This window comes from Zonotrichia albicollis, chromosome 1 (assembly GCF_047830755.1).
Source record: "Zonotrichia albicollis isolate bZonAlb1 chromosome 1, bZonAlb1.hap1, whole genome shotgun sequence".
NCBI classification, from domain to species: Eukaryota; Metazoa; Chordata; class Aves; order Passeriformes; family Passerellidae; genus Zonotrichia; species Zonotrichia albicollis.
The window spans coordinates 41,352,649-41,371,918 of NC_133819.1; the positions used below are offsets into that span (position 1 = coordinate 41,352,649).

General features: G+C 39.3%; 1 protein-coding gene across 1 annotated transcript in view; it reads right to left on the minus strand.

Moving 5' to 3' along the window:
* Positions 1–6,324: 6,324 nt before the first annotated feature.
* GADL1 (glutamate decarboxylase like 1) overlaps positions 6,325–19,270 on the minus strand; it is an 82,801-nt gene continuing 69,855 nt past the window's right edge. Inside the window, exon 15 of the mRNA XM_005480969.4 lies at positions 6,325–9,019. Coding sequence (XP_005481026.2) covers positions 8,846–9,019 — 174 coding nt within the window. The 3' untranslated portion in view covers positions 6,325–8,845. The remainder of the gene's footprint in view (positions 9,020–19,270) is intronic.

The window sequence follows — 19,270 nt, forward strand, 5'->3', positions numbered from 1 at the left end:
ATTTTATTGTTTCAGCATGACTGATCTGGGTGAAACGCATTCTCACAATCTCACACCTAGCCACGCTTCTCTTTGACTACTCTGACTTTTCTGAATAAAATGAGAGTACATGTCTGGCTCCAAATCCAGATGCAAGTCCCAGTCACATTGTGACTCTGTACCAAGGCAAGATTCCCATGTTCCCTCATCTTCCCCTTTCCATGTTCTTGCTTTCCATGGAGTCAGCAGCCAGGCACATGGCCCCAATAGGCCTTCCTGCATCTGCCAGCCTCAGCTCCATCCACATCCAACGTGAGGTTCAACCGCTTCAGGAACAAATTCTCCAAGCTGCAACAAGCCCCCAGATGTGCAGCTGCACGTCGTGCCCCCATGTTGTCCAAGAGCTGGCACTTGTCATTTGAAAGGGTGCAAGAGGAGCTGGGGAACCCATTCAGCCCCTTGTATCTCAGATAATTACAACGGGTGGGAAGAATAAAACTATTTATAGACAACTGGAAATCAAAAAAAGAAGAATAGGAGACAACATGGATTTAGGCAGCATTTTAATATGGTTCCACAATGATTCTATTTCCTATCCATTGTTTTAGTAATAGCCTAGGTGATGGACAAAAATACCAGCTTATTAAATCTGCAAACTGCATCATGCTGGGAGAGGCTCAATTGTGCTGCAGGACAGACTGACTGACAATTCAAATTGTTCTTGGCAGATTAAATAAATATTTTGAAAAAAAATATTCTCTTTAGTGGAAACACTTACTAAAGACTAATTAAATGTACAGATATCTAATGGGGAAAAGCCACTTAGAGCAGTTGGCCAAAGAAGTTCTAATGCCCAGGGAGGATCACAAACCTGGTAAGAATCAATCATGTCTTGCTGTTGCAAAAGAAGGTGAACATCCCACTGTGATGGATAAACAGCAGTGGTCGCTGAGAGATGTACAGAGTGATCCTGACACTCTTGTAAAACCTGTTACGGTTCCAGAGAGCTCCTCTGTCTTGTTTTGGACAGAATAATCAGAAGATTTTAAAACATGGCCTCTAAGGAAACATGAGAGCAATTACTGCAATGCAGGACTAGATAAGAAGAAAATTAAGGGTTAATAAAATTAGAATCTTTGAAGATGTAGAAAACGAAAAGGGGGAAAGTACTTGTTGGTCATAATCGTGGCGGTTACCAAGGACATAAGAAAAAATCTGAAACATCCATTACAAAAACCTCAAGGGAGGGCTGCAGGTTTTCCAGAATTTTTGGTCATGAATTATAGACTAGAAAAAGGTTGGACACTAGTTCTCTGATATCACTGATCCTGTTTCAGGATGGAGGTCATATTTTCTCAATGAGATCTTGAGATCTTTTCCTGCCACAGAAGTTCCAGGGCTGTGTTCAATCAATGCCTCCAAGTGTCTGAGTTCAGAGTGGCCAAGAGGCTGGAAATTTTGTTCTGTGGGAAATTGCAAAATGTTCTGGACCATGGCGGCAGGACATCCTCTTTTGCAACTCCCTATAAAACATTGATATTTCTCACGGAAAGGAAAATATAAAAAACCCCTGACATTTGGATTGCTTCAGAGTAAAGGTCCTGCACTTCTCTGGACTGGTGCAGACTCTTCTGGAGTCATGGGTGCAGTTTTGGGCGCCACAACATAAAGACATTAAGCTATTAGAGAGTGTCCAAAGGAGAGCCACAAGGACGGTGAAGGGTTTGTAGGGGAAGCCTGGTGAGGAGTGGCTGAGGTCACTTGGTCTGTTCAGACTAGAGAAGAGGATCCTGAGCAGCAACCTCATTGTGGTCTTCAGCACCCTCAAGAGAAAAGGGGAAGGGCAGCTACAGATCTGTTCACTCTCATGACCTGTGGATGGAACTCAAGAAAACGGCATGAAGCTGGCTCAGGAGAGGTTTAGGTCAGATGTCAGGAAATGTTTTTTGACCCAGAGGGTTGTTGGGCACTGGAAGAGGCTCCCCAGGGAAGTGGTCACAGCACCACGCCTGACAGAGTGCAAGAAGTGCTTGGACAAGGCTCTCAGGTACATGGTGTGACTCTTGGGGTGTCCTGTGAAGGTCCAGCAGTTGGACTTGATGATCCTAATGACCCTTCCAAGTCAGCTTATTCTATGACAAAATCAAGCCTGGTAACTGAGCATTTCTATGACAAAAGCAAGACTGAGCATTCTGAAGCCGTACAACTTAAAAGTGGTTTATACACTCCTGAACTCCTTTTTTTAACCTTGATAAAAAGCAAGGGAAAGGAATTACTGCTTGGCCGGGTAGCTCAGAATCACAGAAATTAATTTTTCATGTTGCCATGAGTTCTCCATTGTTAATCTTGGATGCCTCAAATACACCACTGTCATAAGGGATTACATGGCATTCTGGTCACTACTTAGGCAGGATAAAGGCAAATAATCACAGGTCTGCATATTTTTCCCCAAAGTCCATCGAAATTCAATGTTTTTAAAGGACATTGCCAAAATCAAAGCAACATTTTCTGACAATGCATTTTTGCAAAAAACATCCCAAGATCCTTCAATTCCATTCCCTCCCCTGCCACATGCGAGAGGTCCAGGAGTGCTCTTTGGAAAAGACCTCCTGGGTGTGGTACAAGTGGGATACCAGAGGATGCACCAGCAGATGGAGCACATGACTCTGCAGAGCTGTGCTTTGGCTCTGTAGCACCAATCAACATTTTCACTGTTCACTGCTCACAGCTTGAGGTACAACAGAGCTGGACCAGGCACTGAGCCTGCTGCCCAGCTCGAGTTTCCTTGCTGCTGTTCTCCAGATGAGAGGCTAGGTCTGCTTTGATGACCACTGAATTTCTTGGCTGGGTAACTTTATTTACATATAATTTGGACTTAACTCATGATTGCTTTAACACTGCTTTTTATGCCATCATTATACTTATCTTCATACTTTTCTGTTTTGCAGGTGTTTAGTTTGTCCTACATTAAATAAAAAAGTGCTTGCTGCCTTTTGCCAGTCCCCAAAGATTTTGCACTTTTTTTTTACTGTATCCTCTGCCACACATTCTTAGAAATCACCTAGTTCTCCATGCACATTGAACTCTAAAATTTCCAAGAAAACTTCATCAGCAAATTTTGTGAACATTTGTCTGATCTTTCTGGGAAGGTTAGTGATGACAGTGTGAAGTTAGACTAGCTCAGAATCAACACCAAAGTATCATCCAGTCTCCATTACTCATCTTTCACTAGAAATCCTGTTCGCTTTACATTTCCAGTCCTGCTTCCCATCTTATGTAAATTGTCCCAAATGATGAAACAGCAAATACCTGAAGAGTCTAGTCTAGAAAATCAAGTTTTTATTCCCATAAAACTCTCTGTCTGGTCTAGCAACACTCCCTCTGCTAAGCCCACATCAGAGTATGCCCCATTTTCCACTCACTGCTGTCTCCTGTTAGTGACTTCTTCCACAATTTTTCTAACGCTATGCTACAAGTTTTTACAAAAATAGAAGTTTTAAGTTTCTTGTGTATCATTCATCTGTAAAAGAGGACAAGCAACATTTCTCTCTGCTACTCTTTGTCTTACTCAGTTTCTCAAGACCAAACTGGTCTCCCATGTGAAGTCTTGATTTTGGTGTTACCATAGTTTCAGCAGAGGCTGTGGCTGCTCATCATCTGAGCGTCTGGACAAATCCATTACTGGAAAAAGGAAGGCAAAACATCCCATCAGGTTAACCTGAGCACTACTTTTGCTTCAAATTTCATTCTTAGCCCTTATGCTATTCTGACATTTTTTCTATAGCTCCAAATACTGAAAATACTCCTCTGGAAAATAAATTTACAGGCATGAGAGAGGGTACAGAAACAAAGAAAGAATAAAAATCCATATCAACTGGCATGCAAAGAAAGGATGGTTCAAGCTGCCAGTGTCAGTGCCTTACAGATTTAAGGAGTCACTTCCCAGAATGACAAGTTGGATGAGAGTTTCTTGGAAGAACGGTGTTATGCACAGTCCCACAGAAAAATGTTACTTTCCATGGGTCTATGCTGTTTCATGGCAAGTGTTTTCATCATACTTTCCATTTTTAAATAGCTTTGTACAAGTTATTAATTTAAGAAGTAAATTACTTCATCAAAACAGACTATCTGTGTTTGACAGAAATATTGAGTCCACATCTTTCACCTTCTACTATTTGCCTTCATCCTTGATAAAATTAAAGATTTTACAAGTTTTCTTTCATGAATTTTAGAAATGTGATCTATTGTTCTTTAGTTGTACATGACCTACCAAGGCTGAAAGTGGTCTTCTCTTTTGGACTTTTTAAAGATTATCCCTTTAGTGTCACTTTTGTTACGAAGACCACTTTAAAAAACTTGACCTTAAAACATACAAAAATCATCAATGTACGACAAAGTGTCCACTGCAGTGCCAGGACATGTACTGTTCTTTGATGACTCCATGACTGGAACAGCTTCCCTGCTCCACTTCTGCAGCACAGGCACACAGCAACTCACTCAGCAGAGGTTAATCATTCACACAGCCATTCTCTGGGCTTGCCTTGAAACCTTTGACATTCTCTTTTTTGTTCCTCTTGCAGAGTGAATTTCCTGGTTTTGTTTTATTTCTCAAAGTAATTTTTTGGTTGATTATTGTGCAGTTACAGAATTAGAGTAATAACATCTAATTGTACATCTGAAGAAAAAACATGTAATTGTGGGAGACTAGATTCAATTTAAAGAAAAAAAAACCCTCCACCAGGTTCCCTTGTGGTGTGCACAGTGCATTTGCCAGGCAGTGCGGCTTTGATTGCATCTAACCTGCAATTAGTGTGAGCAATTAAGACGAAATTAACCTGTGTAGTTGTATTATTTCAGGATTTAACAGTAGCAATATTTAGCAGTTACTGCACTAGATACAGCACTCATAAGCTCAAATAATTACCAGCATTTACCAGTTGCACCACAGAAAGGAGGACAGGAATGAGTGGGCTGTACCTGCAACATCTGATTTCCAACAATTGATTTTCCACATGTTACTCAGCCACTTAAAAACCAGAAAAGGAGCCAATGGGGAAGAGAGGCTGGGCAGATTTGGCACAGTAGAAAATGTGGGACTCAAATCTCACTTTTAGCTCACTTTTGGCTTGTCACACCACTCCTCTGTGACCTAACAGAAGAGATCAAACTCAACATTTAGTAACTCTGAATTACTCTCCTCTGCCTTCAACATTTCATATCAGTTTTGTAAGCCCTATCACAACACTTGGAGATTTAAAAATAAAAATCACTTGAGCATGAATCAGTACAGTGGGCTATGTGTGTGAGGAAGCCACAAGCACGTAACAGGTTTTTACATACCTTTACTTGGCATTCTGGGAATGTAACTCAACCAGTTCTATTAGGCTTTTCTTAAAGAACATTTCTTGTTCTTTAAGGACAGGTCAAATGATATTTGAAAAGCATCTTAATGCATCTTAATGCATGAAGGACACAAATGAAAATACGCTTCAATTCAGTCTCACAAAAATAAAGATAAATCTGAATCTCTAGGCACAAACAGAACAGATAAACTGAGGTGTTCAGAGGGCCAAACTGGTGTTGAAATGAGAGATCCCAGTGATATGACTCAGAGTCCAATCCAGCAAGAGTTTCCAGTTAAATCAGTGGGAGTTAGAAGAACGAAAATCATATGTAACCAGACTGTGATGATTAGTGCTCATTTATCACAGAAAATCGTAATAGAAATCCTGAGAAATCCTGAGACAGGGACTGCTGGCTCTGGGCACAATGACTTATGTGGGTGATTTTGCACATGGACCCATCACAAAATGCTCAAAGTTTTCACAAAATGAAGCCACACAACTAAGAGTAAAATCTACCTCTGTATCCCTTCTAAATATTTCTTTCCTTTTCTGTTGAAAAATTATTAGAGGTAGATGCAAGAAATTACAGACAACAAATGGATCAGCTTCTATAGTGATTTATGCTTGTACCTCACTACTTCCAGAACTTTGTTTAGCATCCTGATTGATGGAGCTTGCCAGTAACTATGAGAGGGAGCTCATGGGTCAATCCCAACTAGCTAGTATAGCAAAAAAATAATAAAAAATCAAACATCTTTTTGCACAGACAATTTAGCTTCTGCATTTGAAAGCAGGAGTAAGATAAATTGTGACATGTTTTCACCCAAAATGTTTATCAAAGATGATGTGGGCACAGCACACAGATAAACCACATCCTGAAGCAGGGTTAAACTAGGTTTTGCATTTTAAAGCTGAAGTGCTATTTATCTGGAGTGCTTAGAGGTACCTTCCATGTTTGTATATGCAGCTTTAGATTGACAAATGACAAAGACAGCCTGTATTTATAAGGGTGTCATTTACTTCACTTTTTATTAAAATCACCAGCTACAAAATAGACATTTTGTACATACTACTCCAACATAAGTAATTATGAGAAAATTACATTAGTCCTGAAATGAAACCATCATATTGTGCACCTGGGACATGGTAAAGGGTCAGAAACAATGGAAAATACATGGAGATTGGATAAGGTACTCACATCACACTGGAAGGTTAACCTATAGCTTCAAAGAAATCAGTGCACATGATGATCAGAGACTTATTTTCTGCAACTATGAAAAAAATTCCAGTTTACTCCCACTTAAAAATACTATAGCCACTACTGCTAGAGAAAGGAACTGTGTTACTTCTGCCTGACATGTGCAATTAGTGCCACAGTGTCTGGAGAACACGAAGAGAAACAAGACAGTAACACTTTTTTGATCGTGGTGGTGCCACAAAACACCACAGACCAAATTCTTAGCTGATGAAAGGTGTTATAACTTCTCCATGAATCAAAAAAATCAGGTACTCACCAAGAATCTGGACCATAAACAAAACATCCTGACACTGTATTCTGTCTTTCCCTTCAAGGTCAAAAAAAGAGAAGGAGAAGGGGTAATGGTCCTGTCTAACTCAAGATGAAAGAGCAAAGTTGTCCCCTTCATGCAGCATTCCTTGTGCATTCTGCACTCCACCCTGAGTGACTGGGAGGCAAAAAAAGCCTTATGGGCCCTGAACTTAGGCTTTTGAAGATCAGGATAACTGGTATAGCCAGAAGCACACTCTGTCAAAAAATGATGGAGTGATTTATGGGTATTGAAGAGCAAAACCCAGGGGCCATGTTGTGATATTCATTTTATTATCAACATAGGTTTTGCTTAAAGTCTGGTGTATCACTATGACAGCACAAGTCTATCCATTCCAGGACACTGTTAAGGGCACCTGTCAAGGGCTGCAAGTGACCCTTGCTTTTAACCACTGCTCTGGCTATGTGACCCCCCTGGTTATCATGACCTTGTTCAGCTATGCACACCATCATCCTGGAGACTGGAAGTAGGAATTTCATGCAATGTTGGATTGTAGTATAATGTAGGAAATGAAAACGGGAAGCTTTGTGTTTAAAAACAGCTTTCACGAGGACAGAAAACATCATAACAGGAAGGTTCATAGTGGTCAGTGCTACCTCAAATACAGAATAAGGAGCAAACAGCAAAACATTAACGTTGAGCAGATGTTGATTACAAGGTGAAAGACATGGCTATTTCCATTGGTTTGCTGCAACAACTTCATCACAAGAAATACATTTCTATCTTTATAAAATGGATTATTTTTATGGAATAAAAAACAGATGAAAAGTATAGTCTAAATTTCACCACAAAGACAAAGCACAGAACTTAATTTTGTCATTTAAGATTGACCAAAAATGTTCAAACTGTTCATATCCTAAAATCACAGGAAGACCTTCTCTAATCACCCTATGGTAACAGCAGAGTACAATTACAAATTATACACTGATAACATAAAATCAAGTAATCTCAAATCTGTAGGAAAATATAAACAAACAATGACAAATAAGCAATTTTGCTATATTATTAATATAAAGTAATCATGCATAAAAATATATATCTTCCAGGTAAATATATATTTTTTTCTCTGTTAAAATTTTAAAGTGCATCTAAAAGCTTCTAAATAAATCTTTACACTTTAAAAATAGATGAAGGTGAATAGCAATTCGGAAATTATAGGTAACTCCTGTTGACAAAGAAGTAAGGAGTTCTAAATATTACCCCAATATTTTCAGCTCTCCTAAGTGGTGATATTTTGGATGGGCAACACTGGCAAACACAAACTGGATCAAATGACTGTGTTTCATAGAATCACAAAATTCTATGGTTTGCAAGGGACCTTAAAAAGTCATCTAGTTCAATATTGGTTACTCAGGGCTTCGTGCAGGAGGTTCCTCCGGGTGTGATAACTACACTGAGCCTCATTGCACTGTCTGCCTGTGCTCACAGTGGAAAACCTGGGCAATGCACCTAGTTAGGTGGCCTTGAGGAACTCATTTCACATAAGTTCACAATTTCCAGTCTTATCATGTTAATTACCAAACTAAAATATTGACAGAGTAGATAAGAGAATTAACTAGCATATTAAGGCTCACTGACAAATCCACTCGTAATAGCAACTTCAGAGGAATTTTGCCTGCATGCATAAGTGACCAGTTTGAGCTACACTGTGCACAGGCACCCAGTAAATAGCTGCCTTTCCTGGGGCACAGACACCATTCTCAGAGGAAACATTTCCCAGAATGGCAGCAATGGTGCTGGAAGCACCAGCCTGTCCCCCAGGCCCTGTCTGCAAATGCTTTCCTGTGAAGGGGTGTTCTACCTGCAGAATTCTCAACATCAATCTATAAAATGACAGTTTCCAAACTATCTGTCAAGCTTTTTACTAGTTTCCACAAAATAGCACCAGAATGCTGCTGCCACTCTCTCCATAAATATCACACATGAGCAGCACCTGATGCTGTGGAGCTCCAGCTACAAGTCCTTAGCGAGAAGCTCGATTTCATCCAGCAGGAAGTCCATGTCCTCTCGGCTAACCTGCGGGCTGATAACCACCTGCCGGAAGAAGTTGACTTTGCCCCTGTGAGGCTGGTACCCAAGCATCATGCTGCCCTTCTTCATCATCCTCTCCTTAATTGTAGGAGCAACCTGAAAGTAGAGACAAAGAAAAGGTTTGATGTTACATTCAGAAATACAGCAAGTTCCTGAAAGAATTGGAGCAAGATCTAAACCCAGGTGCTTGAGGCATTGATCAGTGACATGGGAAAGGCTGGGTAAAGGTCTCTAGTCTTCCTGCTTTAGATTAAAGGTCTGAACTCAGGAAGAACATCAGCTGCAGCTAGTTAAAGGCAGGGTTTGTCTCCTTGTGCTAACCAGGCTAAACATGACTTGTTGTCCTTAATGACCCTTCTCCACCACATCTGCAAAACAGCTGTCCCTAGAGGACATTCTGCATTGAACCCCTGTGAAACTCAAGTTGCCAAAAAACTCAGTGTGATGCAATAATAAAGACAAGGCCTGATCCTGGCGTGTGAGATTTCATCTCGTAGATTTACAATGTGAGTAGCTTTTGGCTACACCAGTCTTGTGCTGCATGGAATGAAATCTTACTGCAGGAAAAAAATCCATGAGTGACACTGGCAGAGTCAGGTCCTTATAGCAGAGCATTTGATCCCATCCCAGCAGGGCTCTTAATTTGGGCCAATCAATCTTGTGCATAGCTTAAAGCATGTGAGTAGTTCTGCATTGTCATGCTTGAAATAGGTCATAACCTTAAATGCATTCTGGACTCTTCCTTGGAAGGCAGAGCTAAGAGTTTTGACAGGAATATTTTTTAAAAGATCTTGCATTTTTTATATATTAGTAATAACACCAAGGTATTTCAGAAGAGTGAATTCCTCTCTTTCTCTTTGTGATGGTTTGACTTTGGACTAAGAAAATAGGTGTGTGACCTAACCTTGCTTTCTGCATGAATTTATTTCAGCTCTAAAACTTTGTGCCTGATTTGCAAAAGAAAAATTATGATGCCAAACTTAACTAATAGCTTTATTTTTACATTACATATTTCAGTAGTCTTTTTTGCTTAGATAGAAACAGATAAAGTTCTCAACATTAACAGCCTAGCTTTGCTGTGTTTCTTTAGTGGCCAAGTCCCCTGAGAATGGGTCACAACAGCAGAGCAGCAGCTGCCATTTTCTCAAAACAACGTCTCAACAGCATAGACATGAACAGCAACTAGTTACTTCTAAATGCATTCATCTAGTTTGCTTGTGGGAGTAGTGTGCAAATTAATAACAAATTTAATTTAATTTATTTCTTAAAAAATAAAGTAAAATCCTCTCCACTTCAGAGCAAACATATTCCAAACTGCACCCACACCAGCTGTGTCCTGACATTACCTTGACACTATGATGTTGTGCCCCAGAGGTGCTGTGCTGGGCACCATGTACACACAGAAAAGTAAAAACTCCTCCACCTCTGTCCTTGACAGAGCCCCCAGGTGACTTCTGCTCATGGAATAAAGACACTACAAGTGCAAGGGGAGAAGTGAATTCTTCTTAATACACTTTCTCAGGCTCTTCTTTAAGATTCAAATCCCTATGGCAGCTTTTAGCCTTTATTGATGTTCCATCACAGTTATTTCATCTTTTGTATCACACTATTGATTCTTTTCATCCCAACACCTGGTGCTCCATAATCCATCATCCCAAAATGTGCAGTAGTGCAAACAGAGGCCATGAAAGCAAAAACATTTACAGCTTTAGTAATCTGAGGACTGTAAATACACTGCATTTCTGTAGGGCTTCTCTTGCGGAAAGGAAAGGTAGAAAAACCTCACTGTCATGATCTCCTTTATTATCTCATTCATCCTCCATGCTAATGAACCTGTCATCATAATTTGAAATGTGTTCATCCTTTTTTGAAAGCAAAACAAACTCTTCCTAAATAAATAAAACAAAACAAAAAATTGATTTATAAGCTTTTGATGGGATTGGTTTTGGAAAGATTTCCATCACATATTTTGCATGTTCTTTTTGCTAAAGTGGTGCAGTCAGTATAACAAAACTGTCAAGGATCCTATCCACAGAAAACAATAAGGAACATAATCTGTGTTCAAATGTTTAAGCACATGTCTCACAAAAGAACCATTAAATGATACCTGCATGCTGAGGCTTGGGCTTGAGTGGCACAGGGTATGACTGCTAACAGAAGGGAAAGGCAGCTACCACTTTGCAGCAGAAAAAATACACCTGTAAGAAACTAATTGCCTAGTGAGGAGTTCAATGAGTTTAATTCTCACTGAAGTCAATGAGAAATGAAGATGCTCAAATATCAGAAAGAGCTGCACAGCCCCCTTCAGGATAGGGTCCTTGGAAAGCAATTTAGTGAGAGTGAGATTGCTTCACCAGTCCAATTATTTTCCTACAGAACTTTGTTCAAATTGCAAATCTAATTCTTTATGTGGCCCATCTGTGGAGCAGTCTCAGAATTTTAAGTGTAATATATCCTAAACCTGAAGGTCTCTTTTCTCCTTTGCTCACCTCACCTCTTCCTTCCCACTGTTAGTCTCCCCTGCCAATTTTCCCTGGGGATTAGTGTTTCAAACACTCACTACAGAATAAAATCTATCAGACAGGTTCTTCTTCCACCTCAGAATGTGGGGAGGAGGTGGATGTGTGCAAGGCCATTCTACACCAGTTTCCCACACTGCACTGTGCAGCCAAAGCTCAGGGAGCTTTGCCTAAGGATTGATGGGTGCATCACAGTCAGCATGTGCAGAGCTACACAGTGGCTGTAACAGCTCATACCTCCCTTACTCCTGATAGCAGAGCTTTTTAAAACAGGACAAAGATTGCAGAGTAGTTTAGCTCCTTCTCTACCTATTTGAGTGACAGGGTAATCTCTTTTCCCACTCTCAGCCAGCACTCAGCCACACTACCAACAATAAAAAGTTTTAGCCCTAAACTTTAGGCTGTTTCTATCAAGTCCAGACCACAGCTGATCCTCATGCATATTTACAGGGAAGATGCCAATGCTTCTTCCCAGCACATACACGCACACAGCAGTATGATAAGTTGCTGGGGTCAGCTTAGACACTACAGCTGAAGTATCTAGTGCTCCACAGGGACCAGAAGAGCAACAGATGTCCTTCTCCATATCTCAAGTATCCTTGAGAAAAGTGATTCTGCACAGTCACACCACAGCACAACATTTTTTTTTTTACTTTTAAACCTCTCTGTCCTACTAATTGATCCATCAATGACATTTAATTCGAATTTCTCCAACACTTTAAGAATCTCCATCAGGCTCAGGTTATAACAGCATAGCAAACTTCAGCAACCACCATTACAGTCTGACTCAACAAAAGGATTGAGCACATTCTCAGCAGGAGAATCCCATACCCAGTGTCTCCAAGAGTTAGTTCCCAAATTTGGACCACAAAAATCTATTCAGAGCACTTGACAAAAGTCCTATTTGAGAAAATTTCTTCTTCCAAATAGCAAGGCCTCCAAAACCATTCTCACCTCGGTGAAGGTTTGCAAGCCTTATTCTTAGGCCAAGAACAGCCTTCGATTCAAGCACATGGGTTTGTTGTGCAAAGGGAAACAGGCAGAGCAGCTCTGTTAAATAGGTTATGTTTTCCACTGAATAGGTAATGACTCCATTAGTCATGGCACAGTATTGTGCTTTGGAATTCAATCACCATTAGCTGCCTTTTGGTGAGCATTATGGACATTTGTAAGCACTGGTTTGTAGATTTTATTCTAATAACAAAACAAAAGAGAAAAATCACAACAAGATAACAAAGTGCTTAATTTGTTCAAAGCACATAATCTCGTTGACTTCTAAAATACATACCCCATTACCACCAGGTTGTAGTTCAAGTTGTACACTTGGTCCAAAATAGCAGATACGTTACGATGTGAAAGAACAGAACAGAGTTATCTGGATCCTTTGTTCATACAAGGTAAATGCACCGAGCCCCCAGCCCCAACTGCACTGGTGCTGCTGGGTATGGATAACTAAATAACTTGTCCTAAAGAGAAGCAGAATTATCCAAAATATGCTACCTTGGGGTTTTTTTGGTTTTTTGGTTTTTTTTTTTGGTTGTTTGGGTTTTTTTTTCTGAAGCAAAGAAATCAGCACCTACTGTTTTAATTAACCCCCTGTTTCCTACGCTGATGTTGTCTCTGGCAATTGCAATTAACAGATATGCTGAAAGTGCAAGAAAGCTCAGGCTGGAAAACTGCAGACCGGCTTGCTGATAATGGAAGACCATGTTAACCTTGATTATAAATTTCTTTCTCTAGTACCTTCCTTTAATCTGTAAGTGACCTCATTTTAGACCTAATTGAGTATTTTCAAACTGTCCCATCACAAATTATATTCCCTGCCCCTGACACATCTGTTACCTGGATGCCACCAGGTACTGCCCTCATTCTCACAGACTCCAGCTGGATTTCTCCAGTTGTGCCTGATGCTACATATCACAACAGTTTTTTCCAAACTGTAGGCTAGAGGCTATAAGCTTTAAAAGCAACATTATGTTGGTTTTTGTTTTTTTTTATTTTATTTAAACACTAAGACAAAAGGAGCGAGTTGCAAAATTGCTAACAATGCTGGGTAAAAATATTCTGCTAAGCAATGATTTTATGAAAATATATTGCTTCAGGGGAAGAAAAAAAATGTGAATTTGAAAAATAGCCTAAGATAGAATCAGCCAGAAAAATAGAGAAACCAGGAAAGACTAAACTTTTTCTAAACTTTGGAAACAAACATATTTTGAGTATTTGTTTCAAAACACTGTTTTCAATTAAAACTTAAATTCAATTGAAAATTGACCCATTTTTATTAAACCCGTAGAAAAGGACTGAGAAAATTTAAACTATGCAAATTGCTTCATTTTAGCTTGCCTGAAAACAACTTTCTGATCAACTGGACCCAAGAATTTCTTTCAGTTTCTCAATTCAATGGCCAAGCAAAAAAGAAATTCATTATTTGTAAAACCATAAGTATGTGAGATCAAATGTTTTATTTAAGCTGACACTGCTTAAATAAAACATCTGTAGAATTGCTGTCCCTTGGAAAAGAGAAGAAAGCATGAGAAAACTCATGGGACTGCCCATTCTGTTGGCCAAACCTGTCTGGACTTCCCATGTGAACAGCTTTGAGTAGTGTGGATGAGTCTAAATATGCTGACCCAGCAAGGACTACAAAGACAGAATGCCTACACAAACTAGTGTTAATATTGGCAACTGCTATCAGAATCATTTTTCCAAATCTTTTGAACAGTTCCCAGGTGGTTGAGCATCTCTGCAACATGAAGTTGAAGAGTTATTACAGTTGCTGGCAGCAGTAACTCCCAGTCACGGGACCCCATTCTGCTTCCCCTGATATTAATTTCCAAAATGCCACAGACTTCAATGGAAGCAGAATGCAATTATCTAAATTTCCTGCTTAAGCCTCTGCTTCAGGTGGCAGTTTGCAAACAGCTTTCAGCTTTTTCTACAGAAAGCCACATTCACAGTAAATCAATAACCTTTCTAGGGATCCATAAAAGCAGGCTAGACAGCTTTGGAAGAACAGGAGCATATTAGCAGCTCAAACTATTTCTCTTCCTCAAATATAGCCTTGATTAAATTTTCCAAGGTACAGAACACCACATGAGGAACTGGCTGAAGATTCGTAGCTAAAAGACAGAAAAGCTGCCCTTTTGACAAAATGGAAAGATCACATTCTCACGATTTCACAGATATGGGAAACACATTTTGTGTTCTTGTCTAAATTGTTCCTCACAATGGAAGACAAGTTTATACAGAACAGTCCCTCTCATCTGACCACAAAAATCTATTTTGTCTCCCCCAGAAGGGGCAAATTTTAATTTGGAAGTTCATGATTTTTACTTAAAAGGCAACTATTGGCTGTTCAAAGTCTAACAAGTTATTCTTCCTGCTAGAAATGATCCGTTTGAATTCAAGCATTTTCATAACAAAACAACCACTGTACAGCAATTACTACAAAAAAAAAAAAAAGTGTCAATACAATAAAACTCCAATTTATAAAGTATTTGGACACAATCTTAAATTTTTATACAATGACTATCAATTTCAGGGGTCTTTAACAGTACAGTTTCTTATCATGCTTAAATGATAGAATAGGGGTTTGAAGTACTGGATACAGACTCCACAAACAGGACTGGTCCCAAACCCTGCCAGAGGCTGTTTGGACAAAAGACTACATCTCTTTTGGGTAAGACACTTCTTTTTTCCTATATAACCCTTCAGAACACTGAAGTCTTTATGTGGTCATACATTGGTGAGAGTTGGTCTCTTCTCTCAACTAACAAGAAATAGGACAAGAGTAAATGACCTCAAGTTACCAGAGGAGGTTTAGATGGGATGTATTGGAAAATTTCTTCACTGAAAGGATTGTCAGGCACTGGAGGAGTCTGCCCAGGGAAGTGATTGAATCAGCATCCCTGGGTGGGTTTAAAAGTCATGTCAATGGTTTAGTGATGGACTTGGCAGTGCTGGGTTAATGGTAGAACTCAATGACCTAAAAGGCCTTTTCCAAACTAAATGATCCCATGATTCTGTGATTCTATCTATTGCAATTGGCCAACCCCCTACACCCTGATACAAGTGGGCAGAGCATTCACAAGGTATGATATATGTATTTTATAATTTCTGTGTTGAGCAGGTTTCACAAAGACCAGCCACAACATGCCTGCTGCATTTCCCAGCATGGCTGCACAAGATAAGCTTGATATCAATTATACCAGTCAGTATCAAGTAAGAACAGTAGCTGACATTTTAATATCCATCACTGGATGCAATACAAATGAACAAAACACTTTTCTTGGTAGGCTGCAATCACAAATCTAGCTAAATACTATAAATATTTGGAAATAATTGTGTTTTCATCATATTTTAACACCGAGAAAGTATATTCCCCACTGTTAAATATCTTTTCTTGCCTTTTGCTGCAACATCAGTTGCTGGCTTTAAAACAGGCTTTTCCCCTCCTGGTGATAATTAAAAACAAACTCAGACCATTTTTCAGCTGTCACAGCAACCAGGACAATCGAAATACCAAATATTTGCACACCCAATCACAGCTTTGTTCCTGTAGCCAAGGCTCTCTGTAAAACCCAAACATGTTTTTCTTTTGTCTAGAATTTGTTCTGGGCCCACATCCCTGAACCACTAATAAATTATTGCCTTACACTATTGCGCCAGCGTTCCCTTGTGCCACACCATGCAACAAAAGCAGAAATAAGTGCATTTGTCAAAATAGCAGTAACCACTTCCACGTTCTTTGGGCAGCTAACATACCAAAGAACAGATGCTGCTGCATTTTTGTCCCAGAACCAACATTCTCTGTGCACCTTCTACTCACACTCAGGGCTGCACAGTATGTCCACACTACCACATATTGCACATCATCTTCCATCCACTGCTTTTTCCTAGAGGACTTGTTATGAATCCCAAAAATCCCTGAAAACTACCTGAATAATAGGAGATGGTGGGCTGGTTTCAGATTTTGATTGTCTTCAACAACTTCTTTAGGCTGGTCACTTATAAAGAGACTTATATACAAAGAGGCAAGAGAAAATAGCGTTCAGACAAAGTATTGGCCTCTGAAAAGGAGGAGCCAGGACAAACAGCCCCCAGAACAGAATCAGCACTTGAACAAGTTTGTGTGTGCTTTTACTTACAGCTAAAAAGTACACTGGTGAACAACAGGGTTTTCCAGGTGCACAGTCCCATGTCTGCTTCTGTCTGAGCACAAGTGGTTTTTCAAGACAATTCACATGGAATTCTTCTTATTTTTCTGTAACTTCTGTGTTGCTTTACCAAGATCTCATTAACAAGCCATGTTGAAAGTGCAGGCATTAAGAAAACTCCAGAGGCTAGCACACAACACTATGATTCCAGTGTTCTCATCTGTTCAAAAGAGTTGAGCACTACTAGTTTTATAAAAGTAATTATTTTAAAAGCTTTCACAGCTTACACGAGGCTCTTTGTGCACCATTTTATTAAGTTCCCATTTTAGTGACTAGGATTTCCAGTCTTTCAACCCTGCCAAAGCTCCTCTTCTCCATTCAGGATGAAAGGGTAGCATGTTGTCTGGAAAGCAAGAGTTACAAAAAAAAAAAAAATCTACCCTTTTGGTTTACACACACAGGACTGAGATTCCCTCCCACTCCATTGAGGGAATAAAGAAATCATAGTGCAATGTGAATGTCTGGGGCTGAGAGGGACACCTTACAAAAGGAGACAGTTGCATTAGGTGGTGACACATGTCACCATCCAAAATTCAACATTCTTCTAGTGTAGAAAAAGGCATGTCACTTCAGAAACTTGGAATTATTCCCCACTGTTAAGATCTTATTTACTATTTGCACAAGTCAGCTTCTGGTAGAAGATACCAGCACCTTTATTTTCAGTACAGTAAGAATTACAGACCAGCAATGCATATTCTTTAACGAGACCTAAAGAAAAATGGGTATTTTAACAAAATTAGGTAACTTTCATACCTTCTTTTTTTCTCCTTAAAGTCATCATACTGACTTTCTCAGAGGCTGCATACAATTCCTTGGGGAGCATGAAGGGATAGTGTCTACCATGACCCAAAATGCCAACACAAAAGCAAGGTAGTTGTCTAAATTAACAATTAGGTACTCACCTAATTTAACATAGTAAATTACCCCACTTGCCCCTCCACACAGTGACATACAAGACCAATAATTGTCAATTATCAAAATTATTTTTCTACCTGAGACTCCTTTTTGTGAAGCCTGATATGGCTATGAAATAAAAACCACTGAGCCCTATTAAAGTCAACACAACATTTTTCCCATGTACATCTTGCCCCCAGACAATGTTCACTCCAGCTCAGCCTTGCCCCTCTCCTTGTTCCCAGTGAGCTGTTTTACCTTTTTTTTGGTTTGTTTTTCCTTTTTTTAAATCCCAAACTGAAACCCAACATATGTTACAAACCTCTGTGATTAATGCATGGACAACCAGGAAACTGCAAGAACAAAGGAGGATCTCTAGGGTGTCAAAAATGTGCAATTCTATTGCAGTCTGAAAGGGTGAAAAATGAAAGGAAAAATAATGAGCTGCACCTATGAGTATTTGCAAACTAAAGAGTCAGAGTATAGGTAATGATGATTAATAACAGTCTGAGGTAAGTAGAACTAGACTGCAGTCAATCCCTAGATAATTTAAGGTCAGTTGAAGGGGGAATAGCAGACTGGGCACAAAATTTAGAAACCATTTTCCAAGGATTTTTTACCTCAAAGGAAAACATGAAATAAAAGATCTGCTAACCTTGGGCCTAAACCCTTAGAGATATAGATATATCTCAGTATTCAGAGGCATAGATGAAATTTTCTAGTCCTGCACACCAAATTGCTCTGAGGACCTTATTCTTTCACCAGCCTGACCAGGTATTCCCTACTTACCATGGTAAATGACACAATTTCCCTTAGTGCCACATCTACCTATAAATCACACACAATCAGAAAGAAAATAAAAGTAGGGTAAAGTACTTGCATGTTTTTGTCAGGGTTCTGCACCAGCATAGATAATCTTACAGAGAAGGAGAGAGAGCAAGAACAATGTTTTGAGCTGTGAAAGCAATTATGATCTGCTACACAAAACTTATCCATTAAAGACTGATAGACTCCACTTCCTTTATTGAAAAACTCCATAAATACAAATAATCATCCTACAAAAATTTAGAAGTTTTCTGATTGGTGTGTCTGGAAAAGGTTCTCCACATTAATCAACATTCACCTACAGAACTCTGCCATTGAAGTCACAGGAAGTTTTATAGCTAAATTCACCTGTGATGGAGTTAGACTAACCCATGTTTCCTTATAAATATCACCCATTAAATTATCTATTACATTTGAAAGGAAGGTCTAAATATATGCTGAATGGACATCAGTCTCAAGGATTTTCAACTAGTTTAGAGACATGCTTCTCAGTTATAATTTTCTTAGACTTGTAGATATTTCTAACCATATTGACCCCTTTTGAGAGTAACAAGAAATTCTTCCCTTGTATGTATGAAAAAGAAACATATTCCATCTCTTTCCTCTTGAAACTCTTACAGCTAAAAAGGAATCTGTACTTAAATATCTGAAGCACAAAATGAAATCCAAAGTCCTATAAACAACTTTGTATCTCCCTACACATGAAGGGGCAGGATTTCCTCCCACTAATCCCCAAAAATATTTTTGACACCACTCACTTCACACAAGTATAAAGACTGCTTAATCACACAGATGATGCAAGCTGTGCACCTTTTCTGTGGCATTAATAGTGATTGATTTTTTCTCAAACATTTCTGAAATTTCTTATGAAGCAACAGCAAGGAAAGACAGTT